Here is a 24121-nt window from a genome sequence, read left to right as displayed (position 1 = left end):
TAAGGATAACTAGCTATTATTGTCGTGACCTTTTTTTTTTTTTTTTTTTGGTCTTCAACTGGTTTTCAGCAAGTTTTTTTGGTCTTCAACTGTTTTTCAGAAAGGTGCCCCCCCTCTTTCCAAACTCTGGATCCGCCCCTGAAACGAGTGTTATATTTACACAAAGCGCGTGTGACAATTGTGTGACCAGACAGTTGAAAGATACCAGTCTGCCAGTGCCTTAATAGGGCTGTTTCACCTGAAAAGCAAAAGGGTGAGTTGTATAGAATTCATTGTGAGCGCAGTTCTCGGGGCGTGCTGTGGGCCCGGTTGTGGGTGCCATGAGTTTGCACGCTGATACTTCGTCACACTACTGTCTGTGCGAGTCTAATAGTGGCCACTTACATACCTAAAGGTAGCTTTATGTTGTTTAGCAATTATTAAAAGTATATCCGTGATGTTCATTAAATAGAATTTGTATATCAAACGCTTTTAATACTAGCAACTTATTGTGTATGGAAGAATTCATGGTACGTAAAAAATTAGTATCTACTGAAACACACCATCCATGATTCATTGGTACTTTGCATTGTATCATGTTGATGTGTCCAACTCAAAGGTACAGGGAAATTTCACATGAAATTTGTAGTATTTGTCCATGCATGTGTGCTATCATAGATAATGTATGCATTCCTAATGGATTGGAAACGTACGTTAAATTGTTTTCCTATGAATATCCTAGTTTCAGTGTGCCAATACATTAGGAAATGTACAGAGTGGTTGTTTGGCTTTCTCTCAAGACCAGTTTGAAGGCATGGATATTCCTTTTACATTGTTTATTGTGTTGTGTTGTGTACTAAACAAGAACACAACATGTTTGTGGACATTGGGAGAAATATTGTTTGTGACAAGTGACAATGGCAGGTACTCACCAGCTAATAATTCAGCAACAGTACTATTAGCCATCTTCTTGTTGCTGCATTTACACAACCAAAGAAGTGTGTGATATATTGAAATAGTTACAGTACTGCTCAGCTTGAGCTAAACAATTGACAAAGTAGTTCCTGTATTCTGAAGTTTTATCGAAACAGTGGAAATATACAGTGAAGCAGTGAATAGCTAGCCTACTACACTCTACCTGCTACAAGTGGTGTAAACAGTAGCAAAGATACAACGCTGCACTTTCTGTTTCTTCAGGAATTTGTACAACCATTTTAAAACACCATATTTCACCTTTGAACCTGAATTTTCTTACACTGTTGTTTACTACTCTCCAGCATCCCTACCCAGTCCAGCCTTGGTAACTAATCCAGTTGTAAACAACAACACTAATTTGCTGGTTACAAGAACAGCGAAATCTTCCACCTGTTAAGGCCATAAAGTTTACGTGCACTGAGTCCCATGACGTCACTATGTAAATAATATGTGACCGGATTTGACAAAACCAGGCTTCCACACACATCCAGATTTGTGACTTTGAAACACCATAACTCAATGTAGGAGTAAGCTATCACTTTCAAATTTTGACCTGTTATTGCATAGTGCAGTGAAAGGAGTTTGTGAAAATTGTAGGTTAATAGAGTACTGAGTGGTCCAGTTACAAGAGGTTAAAGTAGAAGAATTGGATGTGTGTGGAAGCCTGGTTTTGTCAAATCCGGTCACATATGGGCTTTTCCAATCTATTAGAAATGCATACATTGTCTATGGTGCTATAAATGGCCATATGTTCATGTGAAATCAATGAAACTGAAAAAGTTAAATTTAGCTTCATGTACAGTATATCACATGGGTGAACGTGAAGGAGTTTGCCCATGATAAGAGAAAAAGACTGTTACCATATATGCATCCTGCCAGTGAGATGTGTGTACAGCAACCTGAGGTATGAACTGAGTAGCCACCACCATTGTATATAGTACAAGACCGATTACCTCTAAAATCATGCATGAATATTTACCATGCAGCAAATTTCATACAAAGCTGAAATGTATTACTGTCATATCCCATCCTTACAATCCCAGGTTAGCTAAAGTGTTTCAGTTTGGGTTGTCTCTTGTTCAGAGCTTCACACTGTGACTGGCTGCATGAGCAAAAACTAATTTGTGTAAAATACTGTTTTGTTAAAAGTGTATTGAAAGTAAATGCACATAAAAATTATATTATATAACAAGTGGACATGAACTAATAAGCTTTTGATTCAGGACATTCAGGTGCTCAATACAAAGATATTGAAATTAATACTTTAGCGACAAAGCATAAAACCAGCTAAAATTAGCCGTGCAATGTTGTGGCTGCCATGTTTAAGCTAGTTCCTTTCAGCAATGATACCAACATGTCACCAGAACATAACTGCACAGAGTTTACCAGATATGTAGTACATTGTAGGAAAATTCTTGCTAAAGACAAGCAAAATTAATTACATAACAATTTTGTGAATTTGGTGAATGCTCTATTAGAGTGAGTGAGTGAGTACATTTCAGTACTGTAATACAAAACACTGGTTAGCAGAAATAATTAGCACAGTGACATATACACCGTAAACTTACTTTCATAACAAATCACATTTTAGAAGTCAGAAGTGTCATGCCTGTCACGAGTAACGGTGTGAATGTAGTTACTGTATTGCCTTGAATAGTGGCCTGGTCTCAAATAATGGCCAGAGTATAAAGTTGCTTACATGTTTATTTCACTGAAGTAGCTTTTCACCCAGGCCACTAGGTCTGGGTGAAAGTTGCTCGAAAGAAATAAACGTCCAGGTCACTATCCGAGATAATACTGTAACAGTTGCACAATTACTACTCTAATAAAGCAGTCACCCATTTTTGTTACACCACACTGACGTTCAACATTATTAGCTGTTGTGTATGAGTTATTTAATTAATGAATTATGAATCTTGATTAAAATAATGGTGGCAACATAGGCTTGGCTAAATGACATGTAATTACCATATGAATATAATTTGCAATTGTATGGACTACATTAGTTAGATAGGCCACTACTTGACCAATAAAGATACATCAACTGACTTATCAGTAGTACCATTACATGATTTATGTCAGAACCATTTTAAAACTGTCAAATAGAGCAGCCGTACAAGCATTATATAATTCGTAATGATTATTGTTTACTCAAGCTAAGTGTTCAGGAAAAGGCCAACAGACCAGGTAACACAGTAGCAGTCTTCTAATAATTGTGAATACAAAATCGGATTCACTCTTAATTGACAAAGGAGGCCAAGTAGAAAATCCAACGAGTTATTAAAAAATTCTCTGACAAAGACACCAAGTAGTACAATACCATGAAGTCTCCTAAAAGACACAAATGATTAGAATACAAAATGGAATCCATTCTTACTTGCATGCACATTAAAGGACAATAGTGATCTTCAATCCACCAATGACTTTATCAAAGCCAATGACATTACGTAGGATGATACTGTGAAGTCTCCTACTAATCATAATAAATTAAAATACAAATGGTAATAAATTAAAATACAAACGGTAATTCATCCTTACATGTACATTAAAGAGGCCCAAGTAGCATGTATGATCTCCAATCCATCAATAAGTTGTTTTTTTTAAAATACACTGCCGTCTCCAACTTCAACAGATACCTTGCCCTTGTAACAATCACTAATAAAATAGAACACAAAAATGCTGCTAACACATACTTCATACTGCCAAGGAGACTCAAGATGCTCTCCAAACCAAAAATACTGCTCTGCAAAAATCACAAATAGAATAGAGTACACTTCACTCTTACTTCATGCTGCCAAAGCAAAGCAGTGTACGTGTCCACTTTAACAAACACAGTTAGCTAACAAGTCCCTATAACAAACAGATATAAAAACACACTTAACTTTTACTTCATGCTACAGAGGAGACTCAAGATGTGCAATAGTTTAACTCTCCAAATTCAAAAATTACACCCCTGTAAAAATTACCAATAAAATAGAATATAGAATACATTTTACTCTCACTTCTTACTGCCAAGGTGACCCAAGATGTACAATGGTGTATGTCTTCTATGTCGACAATCACATCATCACATCCTTGTAGCAATCACAAAATAAAATAATATACAAAATATGCTTCACTCTTACCGCATTACAAATCTCAAATTCCTCAATCACAGTTTTCACACCCCTGTGACAATCACTACTAAATAACAATCACTATCAAAATAGAATACAAAAATATAGTTTATACTTGCATAATGCTGGGAGGCCAACTAGAAAAATCCAACAATTTACTCAAATATACTCCCACAAGGTTACCAAGAAGAAAGTACAAAGCCTCACAACAGTCACAAATAATTTAGAATACAAAATGTAATTTACGCTTACATGTATGTTACAGAGGCCAAGTGTTAAACCCAACGATATTAAGTCTCCTAACAATTACAAATATATTAGAATACAAAACGCAATTCACTCTTACGTCTACATTTAAAGAGTCAAGTTGTATTATCTCCAATTCAGCAATAACTTATCAAAAACTCTCTGCCAAGGACACTACGTAGGATGATACTGTGAAGTCTCCTAAAAGTCACAAACGACTTGGAATACAAAATGGAATCCATTCTTACTTGTACATTAAAAAGGACAAGTTGAATGATCTTCAATCCAGCAATGACTTTATCAAAGCCAACGACACTAAGTAGGATGATACTGTGAAGTCTCCTACTGATCATAATAAATTAAAATACAAACGGTAATTCATCCTTACATGGTACAGTAAAGAGGCCAAGTAGCATGATCTCCAATCCATCAATAAGTTTTAAAATACACTGCCGTCTCTATTTCAACAATCACAAGTACATCACCCTTGTAACAATCACTAATAAAATAGAATACAAAAATACTACTAACACATACTTCATGTTGCTAAGGAGACTCAAGTTGTGTGACAGTCTACTTTCCAAATCCAAAAATTACTCCTCTGCAAAAATCACAAATAAAATAGAATGCAGAATAATATAATTCAGTCTTACCGCCAAAGCAAGATGTACAACAGTGTACGTACCCACTTTAACAACCACAGTTATTAAGTCCCTGTAACAGTCAGTAGAATATAAAAATACACTTCACATTTACTTCATGCTGCCAAGGAGACTCAAGATGTGTAACTCCCCAAATCCAAAAATAACACAGCTGTAAAAAAATTACCAATACAATAGAATACGGAACACTTTACTCTCACTTCTTACTGCCAAGGTGACCCATGGTGTATGTCTTCAATGTCAACAATCATAATTATCACACCCCTGTAGCAATCACAAAATAAAAATACAAAATATGCTTCACTCTTACCGTAAGATGTACAGCATTCTAAATCTCCATTTCCTCAATCACAGTTTTTGCACTCCTGTAACAACCACTATAAAAATAGGATACAAAAATACAGTTCATACTTACTTCATGCTGCCAATGTCCACAAGTCTTAAGTTGCCAGATCAAAGAATTACACCTTGTAACAATTATGTTGTGGTCAAGTAGATAGAGTATGACAGTCTGATGTAACTAAATCCATTTATTACACTTCTGGAACAATCACAAAAAATTAGAATACAAAAAGTGAGTTAATCTTACATGAACGAGGCTAAGTAGAAAATCCAAAAAGTTATTTTAAAATATTCCCACAAGGGCGTCAAGTAGAAAGAAAGTGCAAAGCCTCCTAACAATCACAAATAAAATAGAATATAAAATGTGACCGGGCCTGTGAAAACAGGGCATGTGGGCACAAACTACACCCTGTCACTCTCCAGGTCATATCTCAGTATTGGAAGTCCATTCTGCAACTTGTAGCATGATGCCAATTAAATGCCTACTAAGAGCTGAAAACTGCAATGCCACAGCATAATGGTAAAAAAGTTACGAGAGATGAAACTTTGAAAAAGTAGGCAAAAATCATGTGCCCACATGCCCTAATTTCGCAGGCCCGGTCACAAATGTAATTCACTCCTACATGCATGAAGTAGTAAATCCAATAATACACTTTGCAAGGAGACCAAGTACCATGATACTGTGAATTTGAAGTCTCCTAACAATCACAAATAGCTAAATTAGAATACAAGATACAATTCACTCTTACATGTAAGTTTAAAAGGCCTAGGGTCAAGTTGCACGATTTCAATGACTTTATGAAAAATCCTCTGCCAAGGATACTATGTAGGATGATAGTGTGAAGTCTCCTAATAATCACAATAAATTAAAATACAAAATTAATGGTAAAATTCACTCTTACATGTATGGCAAAGAGGACAAGTAGTATGATCACCAATCCGACAATAAGTTTTTCACATGGCATGCTTCTTTTACAGCTTGTCTTTTTCATATTCCGTTTTCTGTTCTGTTTCAACAAATGGTTCTCTGAAAGACACACTTCATTATGACATAAGAATCACCGAAAAACAAATATGACAGCAATGACAACTACAGTTTCATTTGACAGGACAAGCAGAAACATTGTCATTAGAATGAGATTTACAGCACCACAACAACAAACATTCTCAAACAACATGACCTGCACAAAATGGATGAAATATGACACCACAGAAACTACAGTCTCACACAAAAATGACCTGCACAAAAAGTGTTGCCAAACATACATTTGCCAGAATCATACATTACAGTGTAAGTAATTTGATGTTTGACGTGTGAATTCGAAAATGCACAGGTTTTCAATCTGGTCACAAATTTATTTTACATGATTACTCTATTAGAGTACTGTATCTCTCTCTGCGTATCTCTGACAGAGCTTAACTACAGTATGTATCCCATGTTCACGTTTGTACATTCACTGTATTGTGTGTACCTTTAGTTCTTGTCTGTAATAAACATAATTATAAAAGCATCATCTGTTTTTTTTTATCTTCTTGAGAACACTGGCTTCCTCTTTAGTACTCCTAACCTTTAGAAAGTACAAAGTTGCATATAAAATGGTGTGAATTTCTGCATGTGTGTTGAGTGTGCAAGTAGTGTGCAGAGCACACATGTGTGTGTGTATAGTGTAGTGTGTGTGCGTAGTGTAGTATGTGTGCTTGCATGCGTGTATGTGCATGTGTGCACACACACAAACAGGGTCTTCCCTAAAGAGCAGTATAGCGGTGCAGCACCACTCTACTTTGCTTAAAATTCTTTTGATATGGAAAGCAAGTTACTTTTATTAGCGGGAATTTATTTTTGAAGAACCACCAGACATGGAAAACCGCTTCGAAAATTACCAGCTACATGTAAACCCTGTTAGGGTTTTGTATGTGTGTTGTGTCTGTCTGTGTATGTGTGTGTGTGCATTTATAATAATTGCATGGTAAAAATAAGCCTTGAGATATCACATAGGTGAGAGAGGCACAGTCGAGATACTCTAATACAGCAGTCAGCCAGTCACCCATACTACAGTCATGAATGATAACAGTCACATGTGTATAAAGTAGCTGTGTGCTATAGCAAAAACTATAAACTAGTATATTAAGGTGGCGAACGGATTAAGGACAGCTGCACAAAGTTAATTGGACAGCATTTTTGTGGTAATTCATGAACAAACACAGAAATTCATAGACCACAGCAAAGCGTCTCAATTATGGACTAACAGAACAAGCTCTGTCAGACTACCCAGCTACTGTTGTTGATACAACTAACATTATTCATCCATTAAAGCTATCAGCTTGTCACAACTCTGGTTAATTCCCTGGAAAACGGCACCAGCTGCCATCACGTGATTACTGTTATACAGAGTGTGCCCTGACTAGCCACACGGTCTCCTTTCTCACTAAATAACTTCAAAATTATGCACTAAAGACCATCAAAATTTGGTGTGGACATTGGGCATGCATTACTTCAAATTTTTGTGATTCGGGCTTGATGAAATTGTCAGCCAATGTTGTAGTCCACAGCTGCGCACTTTCCAAATTGTTAACAGTAAAATGGAAAGCATAGAATTATTCTACAAGGTGAGTGGGCTTGCACCATTATGCCGGCATAATTTTGAGCATAATAGGCTGGCAAAAACATCAAGAATTATGCCAGCATAACAGGATGATTTCCAAGATTTTTTAATGCGCATGCCAAAATACAGTAAAACATGAACACACTACACCTTAATACTGCATTTCATATTAAGAAAATGTGCAATGTTATTATTTTCATTGTTTCTTGGCTGATTATTAATGCTTCATGGAAATAAGATCGATATACTCTAATACAGCAGTCAGAAAAGACTGATATACCCTAACAAAACAGCCAACTCTAGAGCATACCTTGATTTGAAAGCATAATTTGAGCATAATAGGCTGGCTTTTTGAGCACTTTTTTGAGCGCTGCTCAAAAGCATAATAGGCTATTACAAAGTTAATCAGTGCACTCCATAGTAATCATGCGGCTGTCTATACCACTTTAGCAAAAAACATGTTGATGTACAACCAGTTGCCTAGCTAGTACTAATTCAATGTCAAGTCTTGTAAATGTTTTAAAATAACATACCAAATTTTGTATGTTATTTCAAATTTCAGGGTTTTAAATAGAAAGTGTACAACATACCCATGTGGACATTGGCAACCCCTTGTGTGCAAACATCGGCCATTTTGTCACATTACATATGGCTAAATTGAAAGAAGTAGCTTTAAACCATTATTTCTATTAAAAAATCAATATTACATTTTATTGTAAGAGTATTAATCATACAGCTGTAAGACTGTCTATAGGAGCTGAGATTAAGCATACACCCTTGCATACGTACATCCGGCTTAATACGACTATCAATGTAATGCCTGAGTACTACAGATACGGATTAAGGGTGGGGGAAGGTCGGGGATGGTGGGAGAACTGATTGCTAAATTCCCTGAAGTAGGGGATTTGTCTTCACCAAAGACATTTACCAATGCAGAAGTGTGTGCCTTTAGAAGTATTTCTAGCTACTACATTAGTACTAGGGCCCACTTGAACTGATTCGCAACCGAATCTATAGATCCATGCCACTCGACCGTACAAAACCCCACCTAGCCCCTCTATCCCCCAGGGTATGCCAGTGGAGAATTTGTTGGGGTTTGTATCGCCAATCCTCCCCCAGTAGGTGAGGAATAGTAGCTTTCAGTGGTACAAATCTCCACCTTTCCCCACCTCAGCCCGTATCTGTGGTAGTCGGGGTTACATTCATAGGTGCATCATGATTATGCACTTGTCAATTTTATGCCCCACCCCTGGGCGTCCCCACACCCCAGGTGGGGATTTGACATTGCTTCTTGTCCCCACCCCTGGAGCAATTGACAGTTGTCCAATTCACTGACCAATTTTTGGTAGTTGCATTTCTAAACAATAAAATCACACTTGCTATAATTTTACTAGCTACAGGGCAGGTTTATTACTAGTCGCATGCATGAAATATACGCTTAGTCATCCTTGAGGTGTTGTCAAATCCCTACTATTGGGCTGGGGACATAGTGGGGATTTGACAGCCGATTTTTCCCCAGTAGTGGGGAATTTGACACCACGATCTGTCAAATCCCCTGTATTCCCCCACCCCCGGGGGGGGGGGGGGGGGCATGAAATTGACAAGTGCATTACTCTTAGGCCAATGAAATTTGATTACCAGTTTCGCGTCATCGCCCGCATGCTTTTGATACACCCGCATGGAATTTCATTATTGGTATTTCAGATTGAAATACTCTAATAGAGCAGTCACTTTTACTCTAATGGAGCAATGAGCTATACTCAATGGAAAAATCACTTGTTATACAGATTAGTAACGTATTTTAGCTATTTAATGCAGGAGTAATCAATGTAGACTCACTTTTTTGGCAGAAATCTTCATGTTTGAGATGTGTGTTGTGCTTTTAGAAAATAATGAATAATAACCGCCCGCCCGCATCAAATTTTCAAAAATCTGAGCGAGAAACTGGTAATCAAGTTTCATTGGCCTTATGGTTAGGTTCAAGCTATGAGCAAATATCAAAATACTAGAGTGCACATTAGTAAACCAATTACACTCATGGACAAAATCTGAAAGACAAGGTCCGCTATCATTAGCAAATGATCCGTTACAGGGTTCAGAAAACTTGACTCAACCATAGATCCTTTGATCTATGACTCAACGTATACACAACTCACGTGCACGTGCCTACGTGTCACTGAATACACTTGTCTCCTGGCTAAGTCAGTTCCGCGAAGCCAACTATTATAGCACCATAAATTAGCATAGTCTGTAGCAAAATCTCACCTTACGATGCATTTTTCAGGTTCCTCCTGCAGGCTTGGCTGTCGCTAAAAAATACAACCTGGACTGGTAGTCGATGCAAAAATTGTAGTTACCTTGGTGATACAATATTTGGCGCTGTTTCGGTGAAGTTGTAGCTTTTTACGCTCTTTCAACCTTCGTTCAAAACAGCGGTAGAGCCTGAAGTGACTGCAGAGTACCTTTAGGAAAGTGGTACCTTCGCTATTTCAGTCACTCGAGCTCAGTGGAACGTCCGAAGGAAGGAAGGAAACCTGAAGGACTGAGAAGCCAGTATCAACCTGACAACCCGTAAGTAAACGGGTTTCCTGACATGTTAGACAATTTTCTTGCAGTTGTCGTAATTTAGTCCCAGAGGCTGACTGCACTTACTTCATTGAAGGCTAAGATAAGAAACCCATGGCAGCGGCCGGGGAATACGTCAGAGCAGTAGGTATTGGAAGCTGTGTAGTGACTAACTTTACATTTTCCAAACAGCCATGGGAATACTCGCTGACGAAAATTCTACACAGATGTGGAAAATATTTTGTGGTTTGGTAATTAAAGTGTAATGCTCCAATTGATTTTAGGTCAGCAACCATATCCAAAATCACATTGCAATGCCGTTGGTCTACTGAATTGTATACACTTCAGTGTTCTATGGTATTGAATGTGTTCCCATTTATATTTCTTTCTACTCTTCAACTGTAGGTGTAGCTATCTGAAAGACGACGATGTTGGCTACTTTGCTGTGCATACAATGGCAGGTAAAAAACAGTTTATTGTGACAATGATATTTGATGTTTGTGCTGTTTTAGACGAAACGTGGCATAGCGGAGTAATGGCATGGTGGCGTAAGCTTGTAGCTATCATCTTCAACATTTGGAGCAGACTGGACTTAACTGCCTCACATTGTAGTACTGTGTGCCTATTGATTTATGTACAATTGTTCTGTGCAAGGTATTGCCTCTGCTTTCAAGCATTTTCCTTTATACCATCTGCTGTAGGTGTAGCTATCTGAAAGACGATGATGTTGGCTACTTTACTGTGAATACAGTACAGGTAAAAATATTTTATTTAACGATGCATGATATTCAATGTTGTGTTATTTCAGACAAAGTGCAACATGGTCAAGCAACGACAGGTGGTATCAGTAGATTTGTTGCTGCCATCTTTTTCATTGATCAGAACATCTGAGCAGACTAGGCTCAACTGGCTTCCTCCACCTACAGAACAATTGTATTTTTTGTGTATGTATTTGTATTCATTTAAAGAATGAAATAACTGATTGTGTAAAAAAACATGTAAAATTGCATAAAACTAACGAAAAAAGGTGTGTTGGGATTACAAGAACTTTTGTGTGTGTTACACACAAAAAAAATGTGTAAATACTATGCATGTACCAGTGTGGTATTTGTGGCAACAATTTCACACAAAATTTTGTGTGATATATACACATCTGTTTTACAGTGAACAACTCTTCTTGTAAAAAAAGTATTTATTGAATCTGTTCTTGAAAAATATTTAAATAGCTTAAATGTGTGACCTCTGGTATGGGTAATGGGTGAAAAAGCAGAATAGTCTATATCATACTTATCATGTAGTATATTGTAGACAGCAATCATGTCACCTCTATAACATCTATAATGCAATGATGGCAAGTTAAGTACTTTCAATCGTTCCTCGTAGTCAAGATTTCTTATAGATTTGATCATTCTAGTTGCTTTCCGCTGGATTTTTTTTAATTTTTGGATGTCTGTTTTATAGTAAGGTCCCCAAACAAAGTTACCATATTCTAAAATAGGACGTACTATTGATTTGTATAAACATGTAAATGAATCTACTGAAATATCCGAAAAGGTCTGTTTAATAAGGCCAAGAAGTCTATTAGCTTTGTTGACCACTGCCGAACACTGACTATGAAACTTGAGATTGCAATCAATCAACACCCCCAAATCCCTTTCCTCATTTACCTTAACAATGTCCATCCCATCCATCTTATAACAATATCTTGGATTAAACTGACCTATATGTAGTATTTTACATTTAGAAATGTTGAAAGGCAACTGCCACATTACTGACCATTCAATGCAAGCATTAATATCATCTTGCAGGGAGGATATTGGGTTAGCACGACTAATGCTGGAATATATTTTTGTGTCATCTGCAAATAAAAGAACTTTATTCCTTAATAGTGATGGCAGATCATTGATGAAAATTGCAAAGAAGAGAGGACCCAAGACTGATCCTTGAGGTATTCCACTTATTACATCACTCCAACCAGACATTGAACCATTCACAGAAACTCTTTGTCTGCGTCCTTTCAAAAAGTCTTGTATCCAATTAAACAGATCATCTCTAAAACCATATGCATAAATCTTTTTGAGTAACCTTTCATGAGGAACAGAGTCAAAAGCCTTCTTAAAGTCAAGGTACAAAACATCTACTGAATTACCACTGCCCAAAGTCTCTGTCCAATCATCAAGTGCACACAGTAACTGTGTCATACAAGACTTGCGAGGGAGGAATCCGTGTTGACATGGTGACATCAAATTGTTGCTAAACAAATGCTCTAACATGTCCTCACGAATAATAGATTCGAAAACTTTGGAAACAACAGATGTTAAATTTACAGGATGGTAATTACAGGGTAAAGATTTGTTTCTTTTCTTGAAGATTGGGATAATAGTTGCTACTTTCCAGTCTAGGGGTAGTCTACCCTCGCTTAATAACTTCTTAAAAATTATAGACAGAGGTATGCTTATTTCAGCAGCAGCTTCCTTCAACACTCTGGGGGGAGCTCATCAGGTCCAGTAGCTCTGCTAGAATTTAAAACACACAACTTTTCTCTTACAATGCATGCCTGCATCAATTGATATGCCATCGAGACTAGTTACAAAGTCATGGTCTTGAAACTCAGGGATGTTATCCATGAATTCTCTGGTGAATGTGCTGGTAAAAAACTTGTTCAACGTTTCTGCTTTACCTTCATCAGTTACTGCTTCAGTATCATTAAGTGACTCATCAACCAGGGTAAGAATGGAGGGTTTAACTTTGACCTTAGAATTTACATATTGTCAAAAAGCTTTAGGGTTGGTCTTCACTTCCTTAGCAATTCTCATCTCGAACTTAGATCTCAAGTCACGTGTATGGCGTCTAAGCGAATTTCTTACTTGAGTAAACCTAAGATGATCCAAATGATTGCCAGTTCTATGGAACCTTTTCCATAATGTTTCCTTCTTATGTTTAGGATCAATTGTGACCAGATTTTACAAAACCGATCCAAATCACACATCAGGCAAAATCAAACTAACACCACCAGTGAATAGCTACACTATAGTACTACTAGTTTTGACCCACAGTACTACTCAAACTACTCGAGGCTGGTTTTAACAGACGTCTTTTCTGGGTGGTGTGGAGTGTTCAAATGGCGGTTTCAGGCCTTGTGAAGGACCTGGCTTGGCAAGAATCAGTGGTTTACTGGTGGACAGCCTTATAATGTTGGCCAGACGTTTTCTCTGTTGATTTTACTACATGTCAGCCACTAAGGAGCCAGCACGGCCCTGTATTCTCGTGTCTGGACTCCAATCGTGGTCTGCCTCCATTTTGAGGTCTATCTCTTGCCCTTCCCACCATCCCCCGCCATCCACCCCCCACCATCCACCCTCCACCATCCACCCCCCACCATCCACCCTCCACCATCCACCCCCCACCATCCACCATCCACCCTCCACCCCCCACCATCCGCCCTCCGCCCCCCACCATCCGCCCTCCGCCCCCCACCATCCGCCCTCCGCCCCCCACCATCCGCCCTCCGCCCCCCACCATCCGCCCTCCGCCCCCCACCATCCGCCCTCCGCCCCCCACCATCCGCCCTCCGCCCCCCACCATCCGCCCTCCGCCCCCCACCATCCGCCCTCCGCCCCCCACCATCCGCCCTCCGCCCCCCACCATCCGCCCTCCACCCCCCACCATCCACCTTCCACCCCTTTGTGAGCACTCGTGATACTACTTCGTTCGTCCAACTGCTCAGATTTTCTATCTTATTTGGCGGGAAACTCTACAAGCAGCTACAAGTACTGGAAGTGGCCTGAAAGGTAACAGATTAATGCATCTTTTGTGTAAATTTCATACGCATGCTTGCCATCCTTGGAGAGTTATGCAGGCTTGAATTCTTTAAAACCGTTTATCTTGAAACTTCTAATGTGCGATTTGGATCGTTTTTCCAAAGGCAGGTTATATAGAGCCGGCACCAGTTACACTATTTTTCCGGCTATTTTGCCGGCAGTAGAGGGTATAATACTTAGAATGTTACGTGCATTAAAAAAAAACTTGCACAAAAAACCTAAGAAAGCGAAAAAAAAAGTTGTCTAAGCGAGGGCTCGAACCCGGGCATCCGCACTCATAAGCAATGTATGTAACGATTATACCACCGGTGCTGCAGCTACTCATCTTCTTTATTTTCTACCTTATAAACATCCGACTGAAGTGACTTCTATATATAACAAGAGTGAAGAAGAAACCAAAGCTGAACCCTAGCCTACCCCTAACGCTAAGGAACTACTTTTCTCGTCCCCTAAAGTTGAATGCTCGGGGCAACCTACTAGACGCGTGCCCTAAAGTTGAATGCTCGGGGAAACCTACTAGACGAGTGTCCTAAAGTCGAATGCTCGGGGCATATTGGACGCGTACTAACTATAGCTCGCCTAGACACAACTGGTTTGTTTGATAGTCCAGGAAATGATGGACTTGTGCCGGTAAAATAGCCGTTCACGTTCGTAACCGGTGCCGGTACTGCATCCACTTTGTTTTCCAAAATCCAGTCACAATTACTTTATGATTAAAATATGGTAATATTCTACATTGGGATTTACGGTACCTTGGGATAGAGCATTCCATAGCAGACTTAAAACGTTGCATTAAAAAATTCCAAGACTGGCATACATTTAGATCTTGTAATTCCATTAATCAGGCAGTTTCGTTAAGGAGGCTTTTAAGCTTCATATAATCCCCTTTGTTAAAATTGTAAGATGGTACATCGCTGGACTGGTTGATAGTTATTGGAGAACATGAAAGAGAAATATTCAAACACAAATGATCACTCAACCCCAGTCCAGAAGAATATTTGATGGATTTTACTATGTTCTGTAACAAAACATTTGGTCCGGGTACATACTCGGTCCGGCCGGACCAAATATGTCTTTCATTAATGGTCTGGGTGGACCAAATGTGACAACACAAGTGGTCCTACCGAAACAAAAATGGTCTGGGTCAGAATCTAATTGTAACTCGTTGCTCCACGCCTACAAATCACTCTTTATAGCCATCTATGGTGTCTTAACAGTTGCAAACGTGCAAAAATCTCTCACAATCTGCTCAGCTATAAATCTTTCACTCCACAGGAAATGGGTATTGGTAAAACCGGGAGCTGGGAGATCACGTGCACAATACTACAAGCAACTGTTATTTTTGCACTAAAGATGGTTTATTGATGTAGAGGAGGACTCATGCAAGTAGTCTCCCCTCCTTTCAAACATGAGATATTATACGAACTTACAAAAGATCGAGATACTCTAATAGAGCAGTCAGCCACTCTAATAGAACAATCTCATATTCTGTCTCTTAACTTCCAGTAGCTTATTAATGTATTTGTAATAACAAAGTGAAAAGTCTTAGAGCTTTCAAATTTAAAAAAATCATGCTGGATGGGAATCATGCTCCCAGAGTGTCACCTATAGCTGATGTCACCTACAGCTGATGTCAGTGTTAAAGATTGACCATAGATTGACAACTATATACCTATCACCCCAGGAAAATGGCTTAGTTGAACGGTTTAACCAAATACATTACAAAATATATGGTTGTGAAATACATGAAAATCACTGGGTGTTATATGTATAAATGCAAGGACTTTCGCTGTAACTTATTTTAACTTATTTAAAAGGCTAAATGTAGATGGAATGTGCATGGTGTCAATGTATCATTACTTGCAGAGTTTGAGGGATATTTTCTCCTGTGGAGTATATATGTCATGAAGCTTGCAGAGTGTATTATACAAAGAAAGCCATTACCAACCAAGTGCACAAATTGTCTTTGATTTAATTTATAATATAGCTATCTACACCGGCAATAATACACTTGGTTTGAGCTATAGCTCAGGCTGGGGGAAGTTCCCAGGCAGCCCAGGCAAGAGCCTGTAGTGGCATAGCCAGGAAAAAATTTTTACCGAGGCAAAGTTTATACATTGACCTATTTGAGAGGGTCTCACTCAACTGATTCATTCAAGTTTGGCATTTGCAGGTTGACTGGCCACATGATTGGATGGAAGAAACAGTTTTAGAAGACTCTGATTGTTTTTCTACATGTCATAACTCATAAGTAATGCTCCAGCTTAGTTAATGCTACAGTATACCATACTTCAATTATTAGACTAGTTTAATTTCACTCAGCACAAAAAGCTGACTTACTCCAGAGATATTTTGAGTGGTCAGGCCATCCATTGACTGCAACAGAGGTCATAGTCATGTACACTATACTTTTTATTGATCTGATATGATTTTAAGTTGGAGATTATCTCTTTCATGTGATATTCAGCTGCATGTCAAGCTAGGAGTATGAGGGCATGCTCCCTCAAGGAAATTTTTGAAAATAATTATATAGATAATTTTTTTTGATTGTAACTGCTAAATGACTTGTGATCAATTCAGTAGCTCAATGCGATGCCATGCAGTTGACTCATTGAAAAATTTAAACATAATTAACATAAATGTAAATGATTTAAACCAAGCAGTGTAATGAGAACACTGAGTGGCTATAATCTGTACTGAGTGCTCTATTAGAGCACATTACTATGACTGCTCTATTAGAGTATCTCGATCTTTTTGATACAAATTCAAGCAGCTGAAAAGTAAGCCGGACTTTGTTACCATGGGCTCTGTTTAGTACTACAGCCATATAGATTCTATTATGTGAGGTACAGTAATGCTGTCTTATTAGTCAGTGAGTAAACGTTTGAGCAGAAATTAGGGGTGCCACTGACAACTCAGGCTACTCAGCCTGATTATTGTTGAGCATTTTTTTACCGAGGCAGCTGCCTCTGTTGCCTCAATAGTAGCTACGCCACTGGCTTGACCAATATTTTACTGTAACAGCAAGTTATCCATGGAAATTTACCATCACCAAGTTATTTTGATAGCTTTGCCTGACCAATAATTTGATGCTTCTCCCTACAGACTAAGCTTTAGGTAGCTAGCCATCTCATAAAACACAGTGTAGCTAGTTCTGCTAAAGAGTTTTAATTTTATAATAAATAGCAAAAGCTTGGGTAATTTTTGGCCACTGCAGTTACACTAGAATTATTATAGCATAGATAGTAGAGAGCGTTCATTGTATACGCCTTCGGTTTTTTTTCCACGTGATAATAGAATGATTTTACAAAAACCAACACATTAAAAAAATACAAAATAAAATAAACACATTAAACAGATGAGTCAAGCTGAACCTCTGCCAAGCGCAGTTCTGCAGAGGTAGTGGGGCGCTCCACATGTACAGGTCTCACGGTCCTACTGCCCCCGACGCTTCGATTATAACTATAAGTGTGTAGCTATGCGAACATGGAGAGATTGGACCATTTTTTCCCAGCCCGGACCGTTTTTGCACTGGCATAACTGGTCCCAGTGGACCAATTATGCAAGCACAAGTGGTCCGGCCGGACCAAATACGTCAACATAGAAGGTCCGGGCGGACCTTATATTCCCGGACCATTGGTGCATTGACAGTTCTCTTCATTGGTAAATACTAGGTCTAGTACATGGGGGGATGAACCTGGTCTGAAACAAGTTGGCTCATTAACATGCTGAAATAAAACACTTTCTTGTACTGTATCATAGAATTCCTGCTCATATGAATTACCAGAAAAATTGTCATCACTCCAATCAATGCCAGGCAAATTAAAGTCACCAGCTATCAATAAATAGTGTGGCCCCGACTAGACATTGGGTGACCTGCAGTTCGAATCCTGGAGTTGGAGGGATTTTTTTTCCTTACTTTGGCCCCTTTTCTGTTACACCTTTTCAGCTGTAAGTAACTAAGTGTAAGTCCTTGAAATTAGGTTAGGTAATCCTAAGGCTGCAGCACATGTTGCTGTCAGACCTTCAGTGCTGGTCGCTGTAAAGTGTTAATAACAATAACAATAACAATAACAATATGGTGGTCTTGACTCTAAAACCTCCTTAAATACACAACACAATTTGGATATGCTAACATTGGGATCAGTAGATGGTGAACGATAAATAGTACGAATTAGTAAATAGCTGTAGTTTAATAACTCTATTTTAACCCACAACTGCTCTTGAAATTCAGTAATAAATGATACCTCCTTAGAATTGAGTGAATCAGTAATATAAATGATTATTCCTCTAGTGCTATTTTGTAAAGGTGCATCAGGATCACAATTAGTATAGGAAGTGTAGTTGGGAATTTGAAGTCTAGGAGATAGGATTGGGGCCTTTAATGCTTTAGGTATTACTTCAACTAACAGTATAATATCAGGTTTATTTAAATCAATAGTTGAATTTAGCTCATCAAATTTATTTAATAATTGATCACAATTAGTATAGAGTACTTTTAGGTTTCTTGACGCATTGAAGACACTATCATGAAGTCATTTTTGAGTGCCACCCATCAAACGTGGAGGGCGTGGCATTATCCTTCTAAACTTAATGTACAAGTCTTTTTCTCCTGATGCTTTCCTGGCTCTCAACTCATCACGCAGTTGTTTGCTTTGCTCACGTTCTTTTGGTGTTAAATCAGGAGAAACATACACATTACTCCACTTAGAGCTAGCACAAAGCTTGGTAGCATTTCTAAGTATTTCTCTTTTAGCAGTTAGGTCCCCAATTTCTACTCTCAATAGGCGGGGCTTGTTGGCTTTAGGTGCCCCCAACCTAGTTGGCTTTGATGCAACGTTCTCAGGCACTCCAAATTCAGAAGTTAACAAGCTGTCATGGACTGACTGTATAGTTACAGCTAACAGTAATGTATAGTAGTAATATAAGTAACTTAGGCATTATTTAGAATGTATGATGTAATTGTTGTCACGTGTGTACAATACAATAAGATGGAGTCGTAGCGTGTTCCTCGCGGTCTGGGCTGTATCCGACTGTATCGGCAGAAGACGAAGTAATCCTTCCTAGAAGCACTCCCGAACCTTCCCTACTATTACGTCGCCCCCTACATTGCTGGTGCTGTGACAGTGCTTCATTGCCGAGACGATCCTCCATTGCTGGTGCTACAACGATTCGCTACTCAGTCCAGAGACTGTCCGCCTCAACGACACTTCCAAGTTGTAACCCCAGACGCAAACGCTGTTGTGCCGTGGCATTGGATGTTCTACTAACGGCACCCAGAGAGGCAAGCATCCGCGTAGCTAAGACAATTGTTTGCTGTTTGTGTTTTTTTAGCGGACTGAATACTACGATGGAAGAACCTGCCCGTCTACGAACCTCGCGGAAAGCATACCGCGCGCACGTCACCAGAATCCTGAACAAAGTGGATGACACACTGGCCAATGACCTCGACGAACTAGCTCTGACTTATTTGAGAACTGTCATCACTCAGCTAGAGAAAAAAAAAGAGCAAATCACTGCCCTTGATCAACGAATCATTGACCTTATACAGAACCCAGATGAACTGGAAATAGCCATCTTAGATGCAGAGGAACTACAAGATCTGATTATGGAGAAAATCAATGAACTGAATCAACGAGTGGAGATGCAATCAAGACCGACTCACATTGTCCCTGCAGTGTCATCAAGCGACAAAGTAACCCAAGAAGCCATCCATGAGAATGTGAGTAACACAAATAACACACCTCAGTCAATTAACACCATTATCAATGACACACCTGCAGTTAGTGCAGCTAGTAACACCATTGCAACCACATCATTAACACTTGAGTCAGCCATTTCTAGTACACCACCTGTGGTTACATCACTTGAATCAATCCCACATCCAATTTCAGTGACATCAGTTTCCCACCCACTTGTGAGCCATGTACATAATGCAGGACCGCCTCCACTGATACCAGCAAACATGACTCAACATGAACCATTGTCAACCTCTGCTTATAGCTCACTACCGTTACCACCCTTGTCAACCCTTAACTTTGGGAGCAGTACCTCATCCACCGCTGCAACAGTACCGGTAGTAACATCTAGAGTAAATCCAGATTTGATGGGTGTCAGGACCACAATCACTGCAATAGATCACCGTGACCACTCTCAACAATTTGCTGCAAGTAGGCTACCCAAGTTGACCTTACCAACATTCTCTGGAAACCCCCTAACCTAGCTTACTTTCTGGGATTCATTTCAGGCTGCCATTCACTTGAACCCCAATCTCAGTGGGGTCCAGAAGTTTAATTATCTGAAGGCTCAACTTCAAGGAGACGCAGCACGAACGATTGACGGAATACCTCTCTGTGATCAGAACTATCTTCACGCAGTCACCCTACTTCAAAACCGTTTTGGGCAAACTCACAAGTTGGTTTCTGCTCACATGCAAGCCTTGCTACAGGTGCCAAACCCAACGAACACGTTAAGTAGTTTGCGCACATTTCATGACACAATTGAGAGCCACTCCTGTGGCCTATCGTCCCTTGGGAAATCTGAACAAAGCTATGGTGACTTGTTGGTGCCAATTATTCTGGGCAAACTACCCAAGGATATCAAGCAGAACTTGGCAAGAAACTCCACAAGTACAGAGTGGAAATTTTCTCAACTCATGTTAGCCATTCTCAGGGAGATAGAAATCTTAGAAACTGGTAACGCCAACCGTCACAGTTCCCCATTTACAGCTGCGTTTATGGTGAATTCCAAGCCACCTCGAAGCATCAAACCTCAGGACAAGAGACCACCAGCTTGTGTGTTCTGCAAGGGACCTCATACAGCCAACCAGTGTACTACAACTGATCATCATAGAAGATTAGACATTGTCAAGCAGAATAACCTATGCTTTAACTGTTTAGGGAAACACAAGGTCAGCACTTGCTCATCAAAGCATCGCTGCCGCAAGTGCCATCATAAGCACCACACTAGTCTTTGCACTGAAGTGACCACTGCTAAGAAAGAGGAAAACACTGAGACAACTCCAGTTGCCAAGACAACCTCAGTCACCAAGGAAGGGTCCTTTAGTACAGTGATCTCTCAACCAGTAACAACTTCACTTCACCTGGCTAGTAACCAGACCTGTTTACTGAAGACTGCAGTAGCCACTATTTCAACTGGAGGTGTTTGTGTGGAATCCAACATTCTCTTTGATGAGGGATCGCAACGTTCCTTCCTAGCCAAAGGGCTTGCAGACTACTTACAAGTGCAGCCACATGACACAGTGGAACTATCTCTCTCTACCTTTGGCACCGGTACCAGTCGCACGGGCAAGTTTGATGTCGCCACAATCAATCTACATAGTATCTCTGGACATTTGATACCATTAACTGTCTTGATTGTGCCAACCATTGCAGCACCGATACACACAGTGAATCAGAAGTCAATTGCTAACCTCCCTTATCTCAATGGATTGCGTCTGGCACATCCAATTTCTTCAGCAGAACAATTCTACATTACCCTGTTAATTGGAGCAGATCAGTACTGGAAGATAGTAGAGGATCATGTGATCAGAGGCAATGGTCCAACGGCTGTAGGATCCAAACTTGGTTACCTACTTTCAGGTCCACTAGACACAGCCGCTTCAGGACAGTTAGTCACCAATGCATTCCATGTGGCAACTCAACCCACTGCAACCCCTGATTTAGAACAGTTCTGGAATGTGGAGTCAGTAGGAATTTCACCAAAGGATGAGTCACCAAACAATTTTCTGGACTCTTATATCACCAATAGTGTCTAACACTAGAATGATGGTTCTTACTGTGCCCGATTTCCGTGGAAGGACAGTCATCCTCCCTTACCCACGAATTTCTCAACTTCTGCTCACCGCACTAGATCACTGGCTCACAAACTGGCACTGAAACCTTCATTGTTGACCAAGTACAGTGACATCTTAACAGATCAGGAACGCCGTGGTTTCATTGAGAGAATGACAGATCCAACCAGTACCACAAGATGCCATTACATACCACACCATGCTGTACGCAAGGACTCATCCACTACTCCAGTACGTATAGTGTACGACTGCAGTTGTCACCAAACAAGGAACCAACCTAGTCTTAATGATTGTTTACTTACCGGCCAACCCAAGCTTAATGATCTCTGCTGTATCATTTTAAGATTCAGGCTCCACTCTGTAGGACTTTGCACAGATATCGAGAAAGCTTTTCTACACATACAACTTCATGAAGATGATAGGGACTGGACTAGATTCCTTTGGCTAAGTGACCCACAAGATCCAGACGGTGAGTTTGTTACATATAGATTTAGAGTTGTCTTGTTTGGTGCTGTGTGCTCACCGTTCATGTTAAACGCTGTCCTACATTGTCATTTAACTCAGTACAAATCACCAACTGCAGAGAACATGCTTGATGACTTGTATGTAGACAATATTGTATCTGGTTGCCCAACAGAATCAGAAGCTATCAGTTTTTACAACAAAGCTCGATCCATAATGAGTGATGCTCACCTCAACCTTAGAAGTTGGGCCTCTAACAGCTCCCGACTTATGGACCAAGCAAATAGAGACAAGGTTGCGGACACCAACAATCCAGTCAATGTTTTAGGACTACAGTGGAACACCCAGACAGATACATTAGCACTCACATCCAAGTGTCCCATCCCCTGTATCAACTCACTTATCACCAATAGAGATGTCTTGAAGGAATCATCCAAGGTGTTCGACCCCCTGGGTCTACTATCCCCAGTAACTGTTAGAGCAAAGATCTTCATGCAGTCATTATGGCAGAGAAACATAGACTGGGACGAACCGCTATCTGATGAGGACCAGCAAAAATGGCTTACAATTGCAGAGAATATCCAGGAGGCTAGAAGTTTACATATTCCAAGACGATACTTCCCAACAGTTAGGGTTTCAGAACAACCTGACAGGCTACACGTCTTTGCTGATGCCAGTCTCACTGCTTATGGAGCTGTAGCCTTCCTTTGCAGTGGCAACAGCACATCATTCGTTATGGCAAAGTCCAGAGTCGCACCCCTCAAACCACTGACCTTACCTAAACTGGAACTGATGGGTGCACTGACAGCGGCAAGGCTATGTGACTTCATTGTTCAAGCTCTACACCCTCTCAGTCTGTCTACTCACTTTTGGTCAGACAGCCAGATCACTCTTCATTGGATCAAAGGAGAGAAACATGTCAATACATTTGTCACTCATCGTGTTGTCGAAATCCTCAACCACTCAAAACCAGATCAATGGCGATACTATCCAACACAGGACAACCCAGCGGACTTGCTCACTAGGGGCATCACTTCATCTCAACTGAAGTTGTCAACGTTGTGGAAGCATGGACCTCAATGGCTCCCATCTGAGAACAGTTGGCCCACTTGGAACCTCTCACCGACTATCGAATTGCAGGCACTGGCTGTTACCGCAACCAGTTTTTAGTCCTTCAACTACTCCACAGTATGCAGTTACTTTACATATTAACTGTATTATTGACATCTCCAATTATAGCACACCGTCCAGACTTCTGGCAGTTACTGCATACATGTATAGATTCATCTCCAATTGTAAGAAGCCACAGCAGGAATGAGAAACTGGATCATTGACACCATCTGAGCAACACCACGCTTCAATAATTTGGGTGAAGCAGTGCCAAGAAGAGGTTTACTCCAGAGAACTCGTGAACCTTACCACCAATCCAGCCAAGAGACTACCACTTGTTCGCCAATTACGTTTATTTGTTGACAAAGACCACCTGCTCCACTGTGGTGGAAGAATCCACAACGCCCCCTAAGTGAGACAGCAAAGT

The 24121-nt window shown here is 39.9% G+C and overlaps 4 protein-coding genes and 1 long non-coding RNA gene across 22 annotated transcripts; 4 read left to right on the top strand and 1 right to left on the bottom strand.

The window, feature by feature from the left end:
• Nucleotides 1-3473: 3473 nt before the first annotated feature.
• Nucleotides 3474-10120, bottom strand: LOC136247390 (uncharacterized). 16 transcript variants are annotated; one of them, XR_010697480.1, is made up of 19 exons: nucleotides 8514-8548; nucleotides 6793-6888; nucleotides 6223-6347; nucleotides 6070-6142; nucleotides 5944-6018; nucleotides 5568-5652; nucleotides 5394-5516; nucleotides 5289-5343; nucleotides 5179-5242; nucleotides 4970-5129; nucleotides 4854-4917; nucleotides 4705-4802; nucleotides 4417-4517; nucleotides 4080-4122; nucleotides 3957-4028; nucleotides 3837-3907; nucleotides 3740-3804; nucleotides 3648-3697; nucleotides 3474-3596 (listed from the first exon to the last, which is right to left on the bottom strand). It is a non-coding gene; the product is annotated as an uncharacterized lncRNA (long non-coding RNA). The 16 variants fall into 16 exon arrangements; XR_010697483.1 differs by having other exon boundaries at nucleotides 3648-3692; XR_010697473.1 differs by adding an exon at nucleotides 4565-4661 and having other exon boundaries at nucleotides 3648-3907.
• An 8-nt stretch (nucleotides 10121-10128) lies between these two features.
• LOC136247389 (uncharacterized) lies at nucleotides 10129-11469 on the top strand. 2 transcript variants are annotated; one of them, XM_066039070.1, is made up of 7 exons: nucleotides 10129-10494; nucleotides 10539-10636; nucleotides 10773-10845; nucleotides 10894-10949; nucleotides 11001-11142; nucleotides 11190-11244; nucleotides 11297-11469. In XM_066039070.1, exons 2-7 carry the CDS (start codon nucleotides 10603-10605, stop codon nucleotides 11459-11461), a joined length of 525 nt encoding a protein of 174 aa, XP_065895142.1. In that variant the 5' UTR covers nucleotides 10129-10494; nucleotides 10539-10602; the 3' UTR covers nucleotides 11462-11469. The 2 variants fall into 2 exon arrangements, 1 of the variants encoding a protein (XP_065895142.1); XR_010697467.1 differs by lacking the exons at nucleotides 10129-10494; nucleotides 10539-10636; nucleotides 10773-10845 and having other exon boundaries at nucleotides 10888-10949; nucleotides 11017-11142.
• Nucleotides 11470-19191: 7722 nt separating this feature from the next.
• LOC136247388 (myb-like protein U) lies at nucleotides 19192-20545 on the top strand. 2 transcript variants are annotated; one of them, XM_066039069.1, is made up of 2 exons: nucleotides 19192-20031; nucleotides 20093-20240. In XM_066039069.1, the coding sequence occupies exons 1-2, from the start codon at nucleotides 19660-19662 to the stop codon at nucleotides 20129-20131; spliced, it is 411 nt and encodes a 136-aa protein (XP_065895141.1). In that variant the 5' UTR covers nucleotides 19192-19659; the 3' UTR covers nucleotides 20132-20240. The 2 variants fall into 2 exon arrangements, with proteins under 2 accessions (XP_065895141.1, XP_065895140.1); XM_066039068.1 differs by having other exon boundaries at nucleotides 19192-20545.
• A 194-nt stretch (nucleotides 20546-20739) lies between these two features.
• On the top strand, nucleotides 20740-22086 carry LOC136248120 (uncharacterized). Its single transcript, XM_066039934.1, has one exon. The coding sequence runs from the start codon at nucleotides 20740-20742 to the stop codon at nucleotides 22084-22086; it is 1347 nt and encodes a 448-aa protein (XP_065896006.1).
• A 182-nt stretch (nucleotides 22087-22268) lies between these two features.
• LOC136247386 (uncharacterized) lies at nucleotides 22269-23756 on the top strand. Its single transcript, XM_066039067.1, has one exon. The coding sequence runs from the start codon at nucleotides 22276-22278 to the stop codon at nucleotides 23752-23754; it is 1479 nt and encodes a 492-aa protein (XP_065895139.1). The 5' UTR covers nucleotides 22269-22275; the 3' UTR covers nucleotides 23755-23756.
• The last annotated feature ends 365 nt before the right edge of the window (nucleotides 23757-24121 follow it).

The sequence above is a fragment of the Dysidea avara genome, chromosome 2, assembly GCF_963678975.1.
Source record: "Dysidea avara chromosome 2, odDysAvar1.4, whole genome shotgun sequence".
Classification (NCBI taxonomy): domain Eukaryota; kingdom Metazoa; phylum Porifera; class Demospongiae; order Dictyoceratida; family Dysideidae; genus Dysidea; species Dysidea avara.
Note: the sequence above shows the minus strand (reverse complement) of the source record. Positions and strands in the feature narration are given on the sequence as shown.